Source organism: Papilio polytes, unplaced genomic scaffold (genome assembly GCF_000836215.1).
Source record: "Papilio polytes unplaced genomic scaffold, Ppol_1.0 DF823691.1, whole genome shotgun sequence".
Lineage (NCBI taxonomy): Eukaryota > Metazoa > Arthropoda > Insecta > Lepidoptera > Papilionidae > Papilio > Papilio polytes.
Window position 1 is genome coordinate 58022 of NW_013525513.1, and position 19530 is coordinate 77551.

General features: G+C 35.3%; 2 protein-coding genes across 2 annotated transcripts; both read left to right on the forward strand.

Moving 5' to 3' along the window:
* The first annotated feature begins 579 nt into the window (after positions 1-579).
* Positions 580-14250, forward strand: LOC106104103 (antichymotrypsin-2). The gene is made up of 8 exons (XM_013284051.1): positions 580-707; positions 1344-1392; positions 10095-10216; positions 10845-11538; positions 11617-11822; positions 12452-12637; positions 13193-13331; positions 13715-14250. The coding sequence occupies exons 2-8, from the start codon at positions 1374-1376 to the stop codon at positions 13888-13890; spliced, it is 1542 nt and encodes a 513-aa protein (XP_013139505.1). The 5' UTR covers positions 580-707; positions 1344-1373; the 3' UTR covers positions 13891-14250.
* Positions 14251-14777: 527 nt separating this feature from the next.
* On the forward strand, positions 14778-18809 carry LOC106104034. The gene is made up of 5 exons (XM_013283972.1): positions 14778-15345; positions 15798-15943; positions 17303-17536; positions 17663-17901; positions 18459-18809. Exons 1-5 carry the CDS (start codon positions 14778-14780, stop codon positions 18646-18648), a joined length of 1377 nt encoding a protein of 458 aa, XP_013139426.1. The 3' UTR covers positions 18649-18809.
* The last annotated feature ends 721 nt before the right edge of the window (positions 18810-19530 follow it).

The window sequence follows — 19530 nt, forward strand, 5'->3', positions numbered from 1 at the left end:
TAGACTTTTGAGGCGTTACTTTAGGATTTTGATCTATTATTTCTATAATTATTTTGTTTCTTCTGTACTCAGTTTTTTATTATTTTTAGTATTATTTTTATGCCAGTATGTTTTCAGGGTGGTCTATAGATAATGCTTTTTCGCATTCCCTTCGATTTTGCGCGTGGAATCCATAGATTAAGAAGAGTTATGAATTTTTAGACACGACATTATTGATTTAGATTCAATTTTTTTGAAGAAAATAAATTAAGAATACACTTAATCTATGTAGATACAATTGTTTTTCATAATATTGTAAACATTAAAATAGATGCGTATAAGCATCACATCTTTATTGACCGACTTACCTAAAGAAGGAGGTACTAAATTCGTCTGAGTGTTTTTTTTTTTAAATTTTATTCGGTATTTAGCTTGCAATGCAGCAGTAGTTTCTATAACGTGTTTATTATTTTATAGATTCATACGAAAGTTATTCAATTTTTATTTATTAAATAAAACATTGTTCTTTCTATACCCACCATAGCCTGTTCAAACTTAACTGTTAAATATCTAGATATAAAACGCGCCATCTCTGCTTCCGCGCACGTCACTCTCGATCGAGCACGGTGTAGCGCTGGCTGCATGCTTACCGACTCTTTTTTTTTAAAAAAAAAAAACATAGTGTAACTTTGTAATTCGGTGTTTGTTTTGCTAGCTGCCAGTTGCACGTAAGTATCTGTGGCGGTCATTGACTTTTTGGTATGTAGGCCGCATTAAAGCGGTTTATGTGGCCTATTTACCGACTTTTGGTCGATTTTTTTATTCTTTTTTTTAATTTCTATTATTTGAATAAGTTTGTTATTTTTTTGTAACTAATTTCTAAGATATTTATATACAGTTAAATGAAAAATCTTAACACGTTCCGATTTTTGTGGTTACTTGTTTAAAATATTAGTTAACCCAAAGCCGGTTTCAAAGGTAAACAATATCGGATTTTCGCCATACGCTGACGACCTTACGTCTGTTTGTGTTAATCTTGACATCTTTAACCGTGATGTCATAAATTTAAATTATGTCTGACAATAAACGCGACACACAAATTCTTAAGTTATTTATGACTTAAACTTAAAATCAAAATAGTTACCTATTTATATTTGAAATGCAAACCGACATTGGAAATTGAAAAAAAATTGTAATAAAAAAAAACTTTCCATTACTATCAAAATAATAAAACATTTTCTTTTTCTCAGCTTTTCATCTGTTATTATACTTCTAAAATATTACTTTCCTTTTATAAAAATAACTATCTTGTAATATTTTTAAATTACATTATTGTATAAATATGCATGTGTTATTTGTTTTAGATTATCAATCAAGAGCTGGTGGTTAGAAATATGAGACAATTACTATTAGGTAAGATGTTAAAATATTTATAACTCTTCTTCCCGTGAAATTCGACATATAATTTAGATGACTTTTTCTGTAAAAGTCATTAACCTTTATAAATGGACAGGCAACAATAGTCATTTCCAAGCAAATCCTATCCATTTATACAGATCAGTGTCCGAAACTTTCAGTTGGAAAGATTTTATACTGATAACGTGCAGTTATCCGCTCCCAGGTAATCTAGGCAACATAATGTTTGATTTCTAACACAAAGATACTATTGCGTAACTATTTAAAAAAATATTAATGTAATGAAAATAAATAATAATCAAGTTGGAATGTAATCTCATATCATTGCTTGACACAAAGTTGTAAAGGAAATCAATACCTAAGTTAATGTTACATTAGTATTCGACATTGACATTGTATTTGTGCCATTTATAAAGATGACGTATTTTTATCTCATATGTACATAACTTGTAACTACGAATTAAGAATAAACAACTATACAAGTAATTTTAAGAATCTTAGTTTTTTTTTAATAGATATAAAATCAATCGCACTTCTATCCAAATCTATTTGTTATTTAAAGTTTATACGTCAACATCCGTTTAAGAACAATAATGCCTCTGCTTGTGTACGTGAGAATAATAAAATGAACAAATTGAATGAATGAATGGAAGGAAGTTGTTGGTTCATTCTATATTCATTCATTGCATCACAAGAATGATTACTGCGCTTTTTACTGCCGAAACTCTAGTCCAAGAACAATGGTGTTGTCCCCTTTCTTTATAGGTAAATAAGGTGGATGGCAATATGTTTTTTGTAAGTGTTTTAGCAGTAGAAACCCACCGTTGTTACAAGTAGGAAACATTAGGTAAACATTCACACGATACGATATAAACAAACAATTCGACAGGAAATAAGTTTTTGACAATGCATCGATATCGACCACAGGAAAAATAGAGAGTTTTACCTACCAATAAAACTTACCTATTATTTTTCCTTGAGATATCCGGAATCCATCTTGAGTGTAGCCTTCCGTTTTCCTTGTGTTTCCTAGTCAAGCGAGCCCCTCTCTTATGATAGTGGCGCCACCTAGCGCCCGATGTGACAACTTCCCCCTGAGGCGCTCAGTCGCCAGCTCAGGGCTCAAGTTGCTTTCTTTCGTCATTATGCGGCGTAAGTACCAGGTAGGAGTTATCTGGATTCCGGATATCTCAAGGAAAAATAATAGGTAAGTTTTATTGGTAGGTAAAACTCTCTATTATTTGTTCCGTCATCGATATCCGGAATCCATCTTGAGTGAAATGTTTGATTTCTCCTGGTACAAAACTTATATTGATGCTATAATGTGTAATATTAGATTAGGTATGTGAAAATTAGTTAATACAGATTTATAGAAGAAACCACAATAGGTAAAAATTATATTATTTGTAGTAATTAAATTAATATTAATAATCAAATCCATTATACTGATTTGAAATATTTTGACAGGGAAACCTTTAAGTTGCATGTCTTCCTTTCCATGTCTTTAATCTGCCTGTGATAATATGTTCTAAATGTATGTTCTTGCTTCCAATTGCCAGTGGAGAGTATCTGGTCCATAGTGTAATTCTCTATCCAATTTAATGACGAGACTGCCGAACGTATGGAACCTGGAGGTGCCTCGACGCCTGCCTCTCGTAGCACATTCTTAACCCATCCTCCAATCATAGTTCTCGTGGCTGGGTTAGACACTCCTCTTGTTGAAATGAATAATTCCTTCCAGTCTCCTTCACTACGTCGCTGCTCTGATACTTTTATTAATATACGAATCCAATATAAAATATTTAAATTTAATTCTGGATGTGGCTCTAAACGCCAGCCCGACTGCCTATGTTCAGCCGTATCTGTTTTTGAACCAAAGTCCGGCCACAAAATCAAAGAGTCTCCTTCATCCATTAGGTGCTCCGGCCCGATTCTAAGGAGGGTGAGGTCGTGTACTCGCCGACCCGATGCAAGCAAAAGCAAAATTGCGACTCTCCTCGAAACTTCATATAAGTTCTGTTCATCTGAATTTTTAGAAATAAGATAATCTAAAACAGTTTTAGGATTCCAAATAGGCGGTTTAGAATTTTTAAGTTTTGCAACTGAAATAGCTTTTAGTGTTTGCCTGACTAAAAAATTGGATGACACATCTTGATTGTTAGATTTTGCAAGCGTAGAAATAGCAGATTTATGAACCAATATTGTCCGGTATGCTAGGCCCTCAGTATTATGGAGATAAGCCAAATACCTGGCGACTACCGACGGCTCTGCACATCTGAAGTCAACAGATTGCTGTGAACACCAACTCTTCCACTTGCTCCATGCTGCCATGTAGGTTTTCATCGTAGATTTCCTCCAGCTACTTAGTAATAAGGTTTTTTCTTCAGTTGTCCAATCTGCTACAAGATCCGCCCACCTTGTATCAGCCATGCCTCCAAGGATATGTTGCGAATATCCGGGGGATGGCGTCCTGTTCTCGTATCGATCAATACCCGTGGTAGGTCCTGTATTCGGTACGGCGTTAGACCTGTTCTTTGTTGTATGTCTGCTCTCCAGAAGGCTTTTTCCCAGCACGGAGCTATAAGGATGTATTGACCGCTGGCTGTATTGAGATGTGCTAGCACCTGAGGTATAAGATTTGGTGGTGGAAATAACCATCCGAGGTTGTAATTCCAACGTCTGAGAAAGGCATTGTGAAATAGAGCTTGTCTGTCCTCTAGGTCTAACGAAATATAACCCGGCACTACATGAGCGGTCCTCGAGGCAAATAGGTCTACCTCCGGAGTACCCCACTTCTCGAAAATTTTTCTCGTCGCTGCTGGAAGAAGGTGCCATTCTGGGTTCCTCTTGCTGCGAGATAGTGCATCCACCTCCATGTTGTAACGACCTGGAAGGAACTTTGCCGTTAAAATCACATCTTGACTGTCCAAGAGTTGTAGGAGCTGACGTGTCAGGTGCAGGAGCTTCTTCGACTTCGTTCCTCCCTCTTTGTTGATGTAGGCCATGACTGTGCAATTGTCTGTCTGCAATAGGACGTGCGAGTTCTTCAATAGGTGTTGGTTTTGTGAGATTGCAGCATGAACGGCGTAAAGTTCCTTGCAGTTGACATGCCAAGACTTCTGGGCTTCTGTCCAGAGTCCAGACATTTTTATCTGTCCTAGTTGGGCTCCCCATCCTATCTCGGATGCATCGGTCGTCAGCAGAAATGCAATTGGTTCCGCATGCAGTGGTGACGAGCTGGACACTGCTTTCATCCACCATCTCATCTCGACAAGAGCCGGTTCCGGTATTGTGAACTGTCGGCGTGGTTGAGATGTTGGGAGATGCCGACTGTGGTATTGTATTGTGCGACAATGTAGCCTCCCTCTGCGGACGACGAACGAGGCGAAACTGAGTCTTCCCATTAGGGACTGGGCCTGTCTGAGAGACCAGTTGCCAAGCGAAATCTGTTTTTGTAATGCACTGCGTAGCGTTTGGCATTTTGGTTCGGACAGGGATTTGGAATTGGCCAGTGTATCCCAAGTGACGCCTAGAAATTCTAGACGTCGGGTCGGAACCAAAACAGATTTGCTGAAGTTGACTTTCCATCCTAGGTGTTGCAGCAGCTGTATTACAGATGCCAATTGTTCCTGGAGAGTCTCGAAGGATTGATTGGCTAGCAAGAAATCGTCGAGATATACCACACAGCGAATGTTTTGTTTCCTTAGATGTTCTGCGATCCAGTTGGTAACAGTTGCAAAAAGTCCCGGAGCTGACGACAGTCCGAATGGAAGACAGGTCATTTGGTACAGCGTCCCGTTGTAACTGGCTCTGAGGAATCTGCGATGCTGAGGGTGTATTGGTAAATGATAGTAAGCCTGACTTATATCCAGTTTCACCATCCAGTCCTTTTCCTGTAAAAATGTGGGTACACGAAAATGGCTGAACAGACGGAACCTCCGAATTTTCACGAAGCTGTTTAATTGCCTCAGGTTGAAAATTGGGCGATAAGTCCCATCTTGCTTGGGTATTAGGAAAAACTTTGATAAATAACTTGGAGAAATCTCCGCCTCTTCGAGAATTTGGTCTCGAACCATAGCGTTTATCTGTTCCGACATTAGAATTGATTTGTTCGTGGCATATTTCGCAAGGACTATGTTGCTCGGGTACAATAGTGGCGGCCTTAGTATAAAGGGGATACGAATCCCGTCTAACATTTTGTATATTTCGTTGGGTGCCCCCAAATTGCGCCAAATATGTTGATATTGTACCAGACAGCCGCCACGAAAGGGCCGCGAGTCATGCTCGGCGTTGTCGATTCCTAGGTGGAGAGCGGGAGCGAGGTGGCTTAACTTGAGGTTGTCGTTGCTTAATACCGGAACCTTTTCCTTTGCGGATTTTATTCTGCTTAACCTTTTGGTTACCATAACTGCGAAAGGTCTTAGTTCTAGACTGGTTAGAAGTTGAAGCAGAATTTTTATATTCGTTCATATTAACCAAACGATCTGTAGGAGCATTCGTTTGTGCTGTTGCTGATGTTGTGGCAACTGGTGCCGTCAATAGATTTTCTGCCCCCCCAATTTTGCGTAAATAATCATCAAGAATTTGAGAATCAAATAAATATTCCGAACTTGGGGGTATTTTTCTAAGACTCGCGGCAATGTATTGGTCGGGTATGTGTTTAAGAATAGATTCACGACGAGATTTAATAAAATCGGCTCTTCTACCACAAGTTATTTGTAATAAATCGTCACTAATTTTTTGATATTCTGTATCTTTGTTAAACAATCGTTCAATTTTTTCGAAGAGAGATTGGGGTGTTAATTGAGTCTCTTTTTCAGCTGACCAATTAATTAAGGTTTGTAAGGACGATTGTAATTGCTCTTTCTGATTAAGGAATGCATTCGTCATTGCTGCGAAAGTGCGTTCTAAAAGATAATCCTCTTTATGAAATTGTTCCAAACGCCCCAAATCCTCATTACTTTTTAATTCTATGAATCCGGGGGTACATAAATATTTTTTCTGAGCCTCCGAGAAGCGTATGTCATTCCATTCGTTTGTTTGGAAATGTTGTAATGCTTCTAGCCTTTTTAAGAAATTTTCTTTCGCTTTCGGATAAAGCGGTTCTTTTATTACTGTTGCATAATCGGATATACTAAATTGTGATATTTCAGTATTAGAATTAGGAGGTGGATTTAAAATGATTTGGTCTGTTACATTATCCGCCATTACTGTTGTCTTCGATGACATATCTATATTATTTGAGGTCTGTGCAATATTGCCTTGTGAATGCGTAATCAAATTTGTTAAAAAGGCTACTTGTTGTGACAAAAATTCATATTGTAGATCTCCTACCTTACGTTGCCTCTTTCTTGAAGTCCTAGCAATTCCTTCCTCAGCCGATCCTCGCTCCTCACTCTCCGAACTTGAATCCAAAGACGATGTTGAACTGATACATCTTTTCCTATTTCCTTCATCCACTAAATTATTTTCCATCGCAAATTATAATGCTAAAACACTTTTTTTAAAAATAACTTTTAACAAAAAAGAGAGGGTAATTTTATATCTATTTTAGTATAACTTTAACGTTCTAAAAGTTACTACGATATACGATATAGTCGCTAAGACGTCTGAACACTAGGAAAAACGACGCTATAATGACGAAAGAAAGCAACTTGAGCCCTGAGCTGGCGACTGAGCGCCTCAGGGGGAAGTTGTCACATCGGGCGCTAGGTGGCGCCACTATCATAAGAGAGGGGCTCGCTTGACTAGGAAACACAAGGAAAACGGAAGGCTACACTCAAGATGGATTCCGGATATCGATGACGGAACAAATAATAAACCTTTTTATTTTAATCGTTTAGAAAAGTAATATTTTGCTTTTTTTAGTAGTTCGTGGTGAAATATGAAGTACGATTTACAATAATGTTTTAAACAATTAAAAAATAAACCGTTATATATTCTTAATTCATAAAAATGTATGTCGTTCCTATTTTGATTTGTAGGTCTAAACCTACATATCTCGTCACCTTATTTTACCACCAAGCTTATTTGCGAATGTAAATTCCTTCATAACCTTACTCGTAAACTACTCCAAGTTAAGTAAAAATCAACAATAGCATTTTGTGACATAAGAATTCAAGTATTGGTACTACTTGTTCTTTGTTCATTTTGAATCATAAATTTTAATATTTATGTAAGACTCGACGACCGCGTTCGTGCCTTTGTCCATCGGAATCGCACATGAATTGGTAATGAAGTGAAATTTGCATTTACGAGAACATTTAAAACAATGTAGGACATTCTTAAGAATTGGACATAACCCATATTCGTTGTCTTATACAAAACATAGTGCTCGAATATGGAATGATCATTTCGTTCATTACAAAATCAATTGACTTTTAAAAAATGCCTGCTTTAATATACCACAATGTCTTGATTTTAAACGGAACCTGTAGTTTACCTAAAACTATGAGAAAATTTTCATTACAATATACAAATTTGTAAAGTCAATAAATTATTTATAAAAATAACAATGAAGCTATGAATTTATTTTCACAAGATATGTCACGATGATTATCATTAAAAAGTTGACAGCGATAATTTAGATGCCAGTCGCATGCGCAGTACAGCGAGGCGAACGAGAAACGCTTTCCCAGAAAGATTGTTGTGGGTTGTGGGAGTGTACTGATGGCAATATGCACTTTACTCTAATAAAATTGCTTAGATATAAATCCATTATGTGATTTTAGAACTTAATGAAGTTCTTTAAATACTTTAACTATATTTCTTACCGTGACGCCCTCTATTGTTAGTCATGTAAAAGTAAGAAAAGTTTGACAATATTTCATCACTTTAAAGAGAGTTTAATGTGATAAATATGTTATTAATAGGAGCTCTAAGGTTTACAAGATATTAGTGATTTACTTAGCGTGTACCTACTTATAGCGGTTTGTCTGTTTTTCTGTCGCTGCGCTTGCGCGATCACAATAGCCGTAGGTCAGTGCGGTGCGTTCACCGCTCTCTAGTGCTTTACTGACTCGTGCAACAAAACGTTGGAATAACATGAGATACGCCTAGCATTATTATGACTAACAATTATATTTTGAGTAGATTTTTATTATGGATGGAAACAAGACGACGGAGATAAATCACAACTGAGTAACATTTTGAATATTTACTGGAAGAATACTTTTTTGCTGGTATGTTACATTGGATGTCCTTTCAATTGCCGATTCTTATTTGTAAGATTTGTATTCTTTTTTGAAGTAGCAATACTTGATTTAAGTATTTTGAACCGTTTTAAAGGCATGTCCATGTTATCTATCTTCATTCCATTGGTGGGTGCATAGCACAGTGGCATAGACTATACCGTTGCACTCACCGATAAGGTGACTATGAAAGTTATAGGATAAAATCTACACAGCGTAATATAAAATAGTTATACGAGTGCAGTGTTGGCTTCAATGCTCGTCATATCATGTAACATCTGTCTATGAACTACAACTCCGCTAATAATAGTTTGCAAATCCTTCTTTTCCCAATTTGTAGGAGAAGCTAGCGTTAATCGCAGTAATGTTTATAAAATTTTATGGTGTACGGATATTTTAAAATTAATGCTACTGTTAAGTAATCATTTGCCTCGTGCCTTGTACTTAGGGACTGAAATTGAATTTATAAATATTCGTCTTGTGGTAACCCTACTTAATACCACGGATGTGCATGTTTTGTTCGACCGTGACCGCTGCATGCTATCTCTGTAGTTTACTGTCTAATTATTCTGTGCTCAAGCAATTAATAACATTCCTTGTATGATCTGTGTAGAAGGTCCACAACATACTAGGGATATTTGAATTACATGTTACTAACTGTTGCTCGCAACTTCATCCGCGTGGAATTCAAAAATTGCAAAAAACATAGATTACGTGGCTCAGTGATAACGTAGCATATTAATGGTGCAAGAATTTTTAAAATCGGCAAAGTTTTTGAGTTATTCCAATACATACAAAAATATTGATGTTTTATATTATTTTAAAATAACATTAAGTAAATAGACCGATAAAGTAATGTAGTTCTGTCTATTGGTTTGACCTTTGACTTTAAACTTAGACATAGAAAAGTATTAGAAAACTACCAAACAAGCAAATAAACAACACCAAGTAATTGAGTGCTATTAAAACACTATTAAAAGAAATAGTAGTGATTTTCCTTCACATGTATAGAAACTGCATGTGCAATAATCTACGTTGTCTATCGCTAGAATGCATGGATACCGCTACTCTAATGCGACCTACATTTCCCTCGGCTTTATTCTAGATGTTTATAAACCGGTTTTCATCTACAAGCAACGGTTCTACAAGATTCCCATCTTATCCATTAACAAGGATATTATTTATTTGTAAGAATGCATTTACGATTATATTGAACATGTTTTCTTTGAGAGAAAGTATACATTCACTTTGAAAGTTAGCTGTATACATTTATTGCAATTTTATATTCAATTGCGGGTATTTAAATATAATTGCTGTAAAATCGAAATCAATTATTGACAATAATTTATTTTAAGAAGCCCCATTACATTGCTTTTGTTAGGTAAGAAAAACATCTTTCTATTTAAAAGTTTTCAGCAATTCAAAATAAATAACTACATTTTTTTGCAAATGTGATACTTGGATATTGTAGTAAAACGTCATATTTATGAATATACTTTGATTTTCCAGTTTCTTGTTTGGCCGTGGGGCTTAGCAACGCACTATGGTTAAGGCAAGGCCGCTCCGATCAGCCCAAAGACACCAGATTCATCGGCGAGGCGACAAACGAACTTTCTACAACCATTTTCCAGGTAATTATGATAGAAAGTTAATATTATTTCCTATAGATTACGTGACAGTGCTGGGTTGTATCAGGAAGTAAATTAACTTGATATTGAGGTCACAATGTTAGTAGATTAGTTAATCCATGTCACTTACTCGGCAGCGAATGCATCATGTAATCAGACTTGAATATTTTAAATCATATATAAGATATGGTATCCGTATTTCTAATGCACACCTTAATTTTAAATGAGCATTGGATATAACACCGGATGCAATCAATCATCAGCTTTCTCCCAAAAATATATTCGATATTCGAAGTAATAGTCCACAACATTACCACAACACATCGCCTGGTACACATACATGATACCTGTCAATCCCCAACCCAAGCAAAACTGAGGAGTGGAATAGCTGGGTTTATTTCCAAACCGCTAGAACCTAAGGTCTTTCGATAAGCGACCGTATCAACTTCTCAAAGGCTACCAACGATTTTGTAGTTCCTCCGGTATTGCCGATGTCCATGGTCGTCGACGATCTCCTCGGCGTACCCCACGATCGTTTGCCTCTTCTCTTATTAAAAAAACATAAGGAAATTATTCATTAACGTCTTTTTAAATTTTATAATACTATAGTTAATTTATTCTTTTGTTATAGGGTTACATTGACGACAGTAACAACCTTGCTTTCTCACCACTTGGATATGCCGCTATTCTAGCGATCCTAGCAGAAGGTGCTAAAGGCGAGACGAAAAACCAATTGGTTTCAGCATTACATTTGCCCGAAAATCCAAACCTAACAAGAACCACATTCCGCTATATAATGGAAAGGCTAAAAAATACAAACGAATACAAGTATAATCAACCCGAATTAAAGAATTTCTTTTACATTTATAAAAACTATACTATCAATGAGGATTACAAGAAAATCTTAGAAGATTATTACTTAACTGAGGTACGATCAGTCGAAAGATATCACTCAGAATTGAACAAATCGGATGACGATACGGAAGTAGCCGAGACTAAAGAAGACAATGAAACAAAAGACGAAATTTCGGAGCCTTTATCCCTTAAAGACCCAGAAGAGAAGTATATCACGTTTGCAATGGAAGATAAGCCTGAGAAAGTTGATGTTTCACATGTAGGATACAAACCAGCGAAGAACATCAAAGAGAAGATTAAGCTCGTTAAAGCATACTCCAAGAAAGAAAAGGAAGAACTTGAAGATGAAGAGGAGACTATGGTTGCGGTGGAAGCAAGGAATAGTGCAAGAAGTCTGAAAATACTGCATGATAAAAATGATATCTCCTCAATAGTTTCTGTGAACAGCGTTGGTAAAAAATCTGGCAAACGTAAGTTTTACATTAAAAAATATAAATGTCTCAATAGTGATAAATCAAGATTTCTACAAATCATTTTTTTTCTTTCAGCATCAAAATCTAACTCGTTAATGATAATTTTCAATGGAATGTATTTCCGTGGTTCATGGAAACAGCCTTTTGAGGTCGTGGAGCCCGGTGTGTTTTACAAATCCAATACAGTAAAAAAACAAGTGCCGATGATGAAGACGACTGGGACGTTTAAGACTAGCTCTTTGCCCGATTTGGACAGTGAAGCACTGATGTTACCTTATGACGTAAGTAAAGAAATCATTAGCAAATACTTTTGTCTGATCATGCACTGTAATTCCTTATACCCAATATAACAAAAAATAAATTCTACAGGTGAGTGACTGTCCCTCCGGTTCACGAGCATAAATATTATGTAACAGCTGTTCCCCTGTGACTTCATCCGCATGAAGTTATGAAAATTTTATTTCATTGTTTACATCTGCCAAATTATCAATTACAAATGTCAAAGTGACGACATGATGACAACCTTGCTTCCTTGATGTTGGCAGCAACTTAGCGTGACGCAAGTGTAGGGCTTTTTACTAAAAAAAAAATATGCTGTAATTGCTGACATCTTAGGCATCAAAGAAGTGTGTGTTAACGCTTTATTACAATAGTATATTGTAGATTTAATGTTTTTTAATATTAAGTAAGTTACGTTAGAGATTAAAATCTTAAAAATTATGTTTTACTAGGTTTCGCCCGCGACTCCGTCCGCGTGGCATTAATAAAAAAAACAAAAGTGAGTTCTTCCGTCCTATCCTCTAACTCTATGCCAAATTTCATCGAGATCCGTTCAACAGTTTAGGCTACAAACTCTAACAAACATCTATCCATCTAAACTTTCGCATTTATGATATTAATATGATTTCAGGGCGGTCGATATGCTCTGCTTGTTGTTGTGCCCCGCTCACGGGATGGTCTGACCCGCCTCATTGCTGATTTACCTTCCGTACCCATTGCTGATATTCAAGAAACGATGATCGATGAAGAATTACAAGTTTCATTGCCTTCTTTCTACGTGGAAACAACTACTAAGCCAGTCGCTGCTCTTGCTAAGGTTGGTTATACTTTTTATGGTACATCAAATTGTTATTAGTAACGATCAGTGGAGTGTAAAAGATTTTTATTTTAATTTTAAAACAAATTTTGTGTGTTGATTAACGTATCATAATATTACATTAAAAGCTTCAGTGAAGCGATTTTAAACATAGCTTAAATAAAAACAACGATAAGAAAGTTTGATTTGCATCAATAACTTTAACTGATAACGAAATATCTTTAAATTGTAAAAGTAAAAGTAAGTCAAAACAAAATTATACTGTCACAACAGTACTCGTAGTTAGTATGAATGACATACTGATAACTGATAAGCTATGGTTGTAATCTAAGTGCACCTACTACTGCACCTAAGATTAATAATAGCCACATTGCTGTAAAAGGTCATACTAGAATTGACATAGATACATTGAAAATTACCTCATGATTTAGTCTTGTAATATTCATTGTTGTCATAAAAATCTTCTCTGTCTATCTCTGGGATATCGAGAAGTAATAAATTATTATCATTGGGAAGATGTAGTAACATTAATTCTCCACCTTTCCTATTTTCCAGTTTGGTGTGAGCAACATCTTCAGTCGCGAGGCCGAGCTATCAGGTGTGTCGGAGGACGAGGGTCTCTTCGTACAAGAGCTGGTGCAGCACGTCGCCGTCCGCGTGGATAACGCTAATTCAGCTGCCAATGAACTTTCTGGTGAGGATCCAAATTAAAACACGATTTGAGGCCATGGTTAAGAACGGTCAATTTATAGGATATCTTAAATGTTTTAGATATTCTCAAGGATTTTTCATTCCATCAGTAAACTAAGTCACATATGATACACCGCGACAGAGGATTTATAGCTTTGACTAAACTATCGCACAACTGTAGTGCGATTGTCGATTGTTTCTTTGCCAAATGAACAGTATAGTTGCACAACTAAAAATCGAGTAATGTATAGACCTCCACATAAGCTCAAAGCAATTAAAGCGAGACTAAACATTTTTGTGATAGTTTAGTTTCAGCGCACGCTTTATGTACTTAAAGTACTACTTAATCTACGAGTTGTATATTTATAAAATATGTATTTGTTACAGCTGCAAACCCAGGAATAGAGTCATTGAAAAACGCTCCATTCTATGAAGAGAGGTCTCCTCGTCGCTTCTGCGTTGAACATCCTTTCATCTTCTACATCATGGACCGGCTCGACAATCTCGTAGTGGTCGCTGGCAAGGTCACCGATCCTCAACAGCCAACCACTTTTGAAGTTTGAATGTTATGAGAATTATTTTTTAATTAAATTTAATCTAAGTTCTTGTATAATTGTATAGACGAAGTTATGTTGGCTTACCTTTGATGAATTCTATGTCGCGTTCAAACCCACCCTGATCTTTCAATTTTATAGCTAGTTCTTGACATCGAAATTTGAAATTGATGTATCGACATTTGCTGTGAATTTAAGTGTTTTAACATGTTTTTATTTCAAATCTAAATCTAAACCAGAGGCATTTGATAACGAAAAAGTACACAGCGTAGTTAAGTTAGAATAAGTTTTTTATTTTTTAATTTATTGTAATTTTTGTGAATGTTCTGATTTGTGATATGTTATAGAATAAACTATTTATTTACAAACAAAATCAAATTTATTTATACCTTATATGAATGGTCTACCAGCTATGAAAATGGTAGAGGCGTTGCTGAACAAAATACAGGAAATGAATATTTTTTAATTTAATTTTTTGATATGATTATGAAAATTAGAAGTATTTTTATTTGGAAAAGATTTAAGGATCGAAAACCATCAATATCGATCATCAATATTGATAGTTTAAAAATATCCTATCTTATTTTCACCGCGATTGTTTGTCAATGAAGTTTTTTGTATTATATTGCCAGTTAACGTAACTGCTACATATTTAACCTAAATATAACACAAACACTAGATAGATTTATTTCATTGATAAAAAAAAACAATTAAAAACATTTTTCAATTCTGTATTTAGTATCTGTTAGTATAATCTATGCAAGATTATTTTGAAAATGAGGGTAGTTACTTTTTCAAACCTACAATGAATTTATGTTACTCGAAGTAAATGTTGCGCTGGTCGCGACTAATGTACTTAAATTATTGTGAATATTAGTGTTTATGCTTAAAACGTAATGGAGTCCGATAAAGAGAACTTGAATAAATGGATCGATAAAACAAGAATCCCTTTACCCGTTCAACCGTTGCCGGCTTTACCGAAGCATTTATTAAAAAGTGACCAACAAAGAGTTCCTTTAAGAAATCTCAACAGCGTCGATCTTGTAGCGGGATCAAGCCGAGCGTATGGAAAAGTTGCACCATTTAAACAAAACATTCAAACTCAAAACATAGGTGACAAGTTTATAACTTTGAGACATAATAATGATGACCTCGACTGGGACCTTAAACTAATAAACGACAAGACGAAAGACAAAGACGATAGTATTATAACGATTAGTGATGACAGTTTTAATGAAAAAGAGAATTTGGGTAATGAAGCGAAGAGAGTGGACACACCATACAAATCGCCTATATTAGAACCGAATAAATTTAAAAATGTAAAGAGAAGTCTGAAACGGCCACATAGTCGGGAGTTGCAAGGTCTGTCACCATTGGGACCGTCAGAAAAGAAAGGTGATGAGAGACACAAGCGTCGTTTGAAATTCGATGAAAATGTTCGAGATCAACAAAGTCCAGATTACAGTAAGTAATTTTCGTTGATTTGTGTTCGTACGCATCGCCAGATGGGTAAAATATGGGAAGTAGTATATCCACTACAGGACTGTACCCGAAAAATTAAAAATAGGAAACTAATTCAAAGACAAAATTAATTGTAATACCCTGAAATTACCTAGATCAACGGCTGGCGGCGCCCACTGTTTGTTAAAAAGTAAAAAATATATTATATCTATGACGTTTATTTAATGTAGAATTTACTTAAACTTTTACCTATGTTTAGTAACTTATTACACATATCTTAGGAGATGGAATTCTCAAATAACTGTAAGAAAAATTATTGAATGAGATACACATTTATTGTGAAATACTGTGTAATCAAAATTTTTTGCGAGGTATTTCTGACATGATATCATAGTCACAATATACTTATGACCTCTACCCCTTTAGATTTTATGTGTTTATGTGTTTATTTCCAGATGAGGAAATATCTAGGAAGTGTTTACATAGCGATTACGCGACTGACATGTTTGAATACCTGCTGAGCGTCGAGACACCAGGCCAACTATCCGTCCTGCCTACGATCAGTCGCGCCTGCGTTCTCAACTGGCTAATGAAAGTTAACGTGAGTCAAGATATTGAACCTATTGTTTAGTAACAGGCGCTTTTGACATCGATGTCATCGCCATGGTACCTTTGGGACTGGAGTCTTTCGAGCGAGGACGAGTTGTCAAAGAATTGACTTTTTTATAATAGGTGAAAGAGAGATAGAAAGAATTACCGAATGGATGGACTTTGTTATTAAATTTAAAATTAATTATTACCGTTTCATGGTTAAATCATCAATTTATCCTCGTCTGCCAAATATCTTAATTGATCTTTGAACATGATATTTTAGAAACATTCTACAACCAGTTTTATATAATTGCATATATAAAAGAAATACAACTGGCCGGTTATAGATACCGGTATTTTTTGTTTATTATTAATTACATACAAATTGCTTGTATCACTTAATTAGCCATGTTTGTGAGCCAAAGATCAGAATGCAACGCAAACTTGATATTTATATATGACTTGAACGGTTTACATCATATTTCCCTTTTTATTAGGTCACCAGGTTATGGTTTTTAAATTCTGATTTGAGTGAAATAATTCACAATTTTATTTTCCTTGTTTTTTAAAAACAAGCTGTTACTCGCAACTTCGCTCGCGTGAAATTAAAAAATATTACGAAATGCAACTTATGTTACTCACGGATAAATTACCTATGTGATGGTAAAAGAATTTTAAAAATCGGCTTGTAGTTTTTGCGTGAATCAAATACATACAAAAATTCAAAAATACAAATCTTCTCTGTTTATAATATTAGTATAGACTATAGTAATACGCGTAAGCATGCTGCATATATTTTTGACAAATCCAAGAAATCATGTCCACAATTTTTTTGACTAGACAAATTGTCGCAGAGTCGTTCAGTGGTCAGTAATGTAAACCCTTACTGTGGAATATGAGAAATATAGAATAGACTATATTGAAGTCGATGATCCCTATCATAATCGTGACTTAAGAATTTATAAACCTGTATATTATTGCGCGCCTAAACTGGTCATTTGGAATTGGGTTTTATTAGGTAAAAACCGATGACGTTTCCCTCTCAACAAGTTATAAATGCCACTCAGAAACTTAAAACACATACTTAAAAATCATGAAGTTAAAGGCCATTCAAGGAGTTTCTAATTGTCTATTTTATTTACCTATCTTGTTCGCCGAGGCGCCAGCCAATCTCTCCTCCCGTCGCCGGAAGAGATCGTCGCGATCTTTCCTCCTCCAGTATATGTATTAATATAACTTAAAAACTATTAGGGCGATTTAAAAATTCTTTCACCGTTCGAAAGGTTTTCATCTGTGAGTAACGTGGGCAATATTTATTATTATTTTTTTAATTTCATGAGGACGAATTTGTTCCTGGCATTTATTTTAGGGTCCACGAGGAAATCCGGCTGTAGTCCAGACCGCATCTTGGTACTTAGATTCTGTGCTCTGCGGTCGCGTGGTGCAAGTGGATCAGTTACAGCTGGTAGCCGCCGCATGCTTCTGGATAGCGCAGAAGATACATGGTCCTATTGCAATGGCCTCTAGACTCGTTAAGTACTCTAATAAAGCGTTCAGCTGTAATCAACTCAGGAAGACTGAACTAGGAATCTTGAATAAGCTGGTGAGAATATTTACCTTTTTTTGGTAGACGGAAGCAGCTAGCTACTCCTAGTAAATCTTGATATATAGTATATATGTTTGAGATTAAGGTTATTGTCATTTTAAACCACTTAACTATTTATTACAGAAATTCCCCAAACAACCGATAGTCCCGCAAGATTTCATCACGTATTTATCATGGGTTTCAAACAAATCTTGCTTCGGGGAGATTGAAATTGCTGCAACGTTTCTTTGCATGTCAGCTCTGATGATTGACAAGTCGTTCAGTGCTGAATTGCCGTCAATTATTGCGGGAGTTTGTGTGCGGAATGCACTTATAGCGTTGGGCGACCGGGAATCCATCCAGCGACTTCATAGTTGTCCAATGTAAGTATACTTATATTCTCAAACGGCGCTGGCGTTAGGCGACAGCCATGGGTGATTGACGGAAAGGGGCGCCACAAATCAAATAACAGTCGCTATATAACTGCATATAGAAAAGGAAATATTCATCGATTTAGTATATTATATAGAGTAATTAGAACTATTTTCCTGTTATCCTGTTTACTCCTTTTGTTACAAAGGTCAAAACGCTAAAGATCATGAACGGTTATATGTAATAGATGCGTTATTAAAAAAGGTAACATCTTTAGTCAGTATTTTTAAAGGTAATATTATAGATTTAATAACAAAATATTCATGGAGCAATTATTTATTAAACGGGTTGACGTCATGTATCATCAATTTTGCACGTTACTTTTTTTATTGCTTTTAATCAATATAATAGAGACTTGTCTAGATTATCTTTTAACATAGGACAGGATTTTATGACTGGGCAATGAGCAATTGGATTGGTTATTTCTTCTTAAATCATAAAATGTCCTCTTTTATTCCTTTGGTAAGAAATATAGTGTTTGTAAATATCATGTGTTATTTTATTTTAGATTTCAAGCAATACAGAAGAAAACAGAGAACGTGTGTGCGTTATGCTCGCGGTTACGTCGAGCTGTCGGTGTTGTTGCACAAAATAATTTCGAATACAAAGCGCCCATCGAGCTTTTCGGGGCAGGTCCACATTTCGTAGCGCAAAAGGTGATCAAATTCGTTAAAGATACATTCGCCGACTGTACGTAGACTTTATTGAGGAAAATGCTCGCAACAAAACGGAATAGTGACGTGATCTTGAGACTGGTTGGTTGACTTTAAGAATAAAAAACAAGATGGCGGAATGCCTCGACTGACCGACTGTATGAGATATTTTAATTGTAATACTCGAGTTTTTCTGGATAAATTATAAAAAGTTTAAATATTACTTGTTCTCTTCTGTAAATTGGTTATATTTTATTTTAATTTATTGGCTATTGTCATTTGTTTGATTGTAAAAAAAATATGGCAGATTCACTCTTTTTTAAAGTAGTAGTAATAATTGTAGGCCAGGAAATATTACAAATATTACAACTTACTAGTCGCTTTTTAATTTTTTTAAGTGATTCATGTAGAGTACTTAACTTTAACTTAACTTATTTTCTATTTTTAATCATTCATTTATTGACTTGATTCTATTCTATTTACCTAACCTACAAATAAATAGTTGACTTCTAGATTTAAAAATATAGTACCTAATATTGACAGACAAACATGAACTACAGAGAAAATAGTAAATAGATTTATTAATGTAAAATAGCAATAAGTACCTAATGTTAAAAGTTTCAAAAATATTCTCAATTTGACTGACTTTCACAACGAAAATATAGACACAAGAAAATACTTGAAAATTGTAATCTTCAAACACTTTGTATATATTATTAAATGTATAACATAAAACAGTTTATTTTTCTTACACAAAAGGTCAAATAAGGATATAATTATAATTATTGATATAAAAGAATAATTTTATGAGTCCCCGACCTGATATTTTTAAAACATCTCAACTTAAAGATGTTTAAAGCGCCAGGAAAACAAAAAAAAACCGGCTGCCATGGAAAAACCAAGTCTCGAAATGTCTGCTAAGTTGTT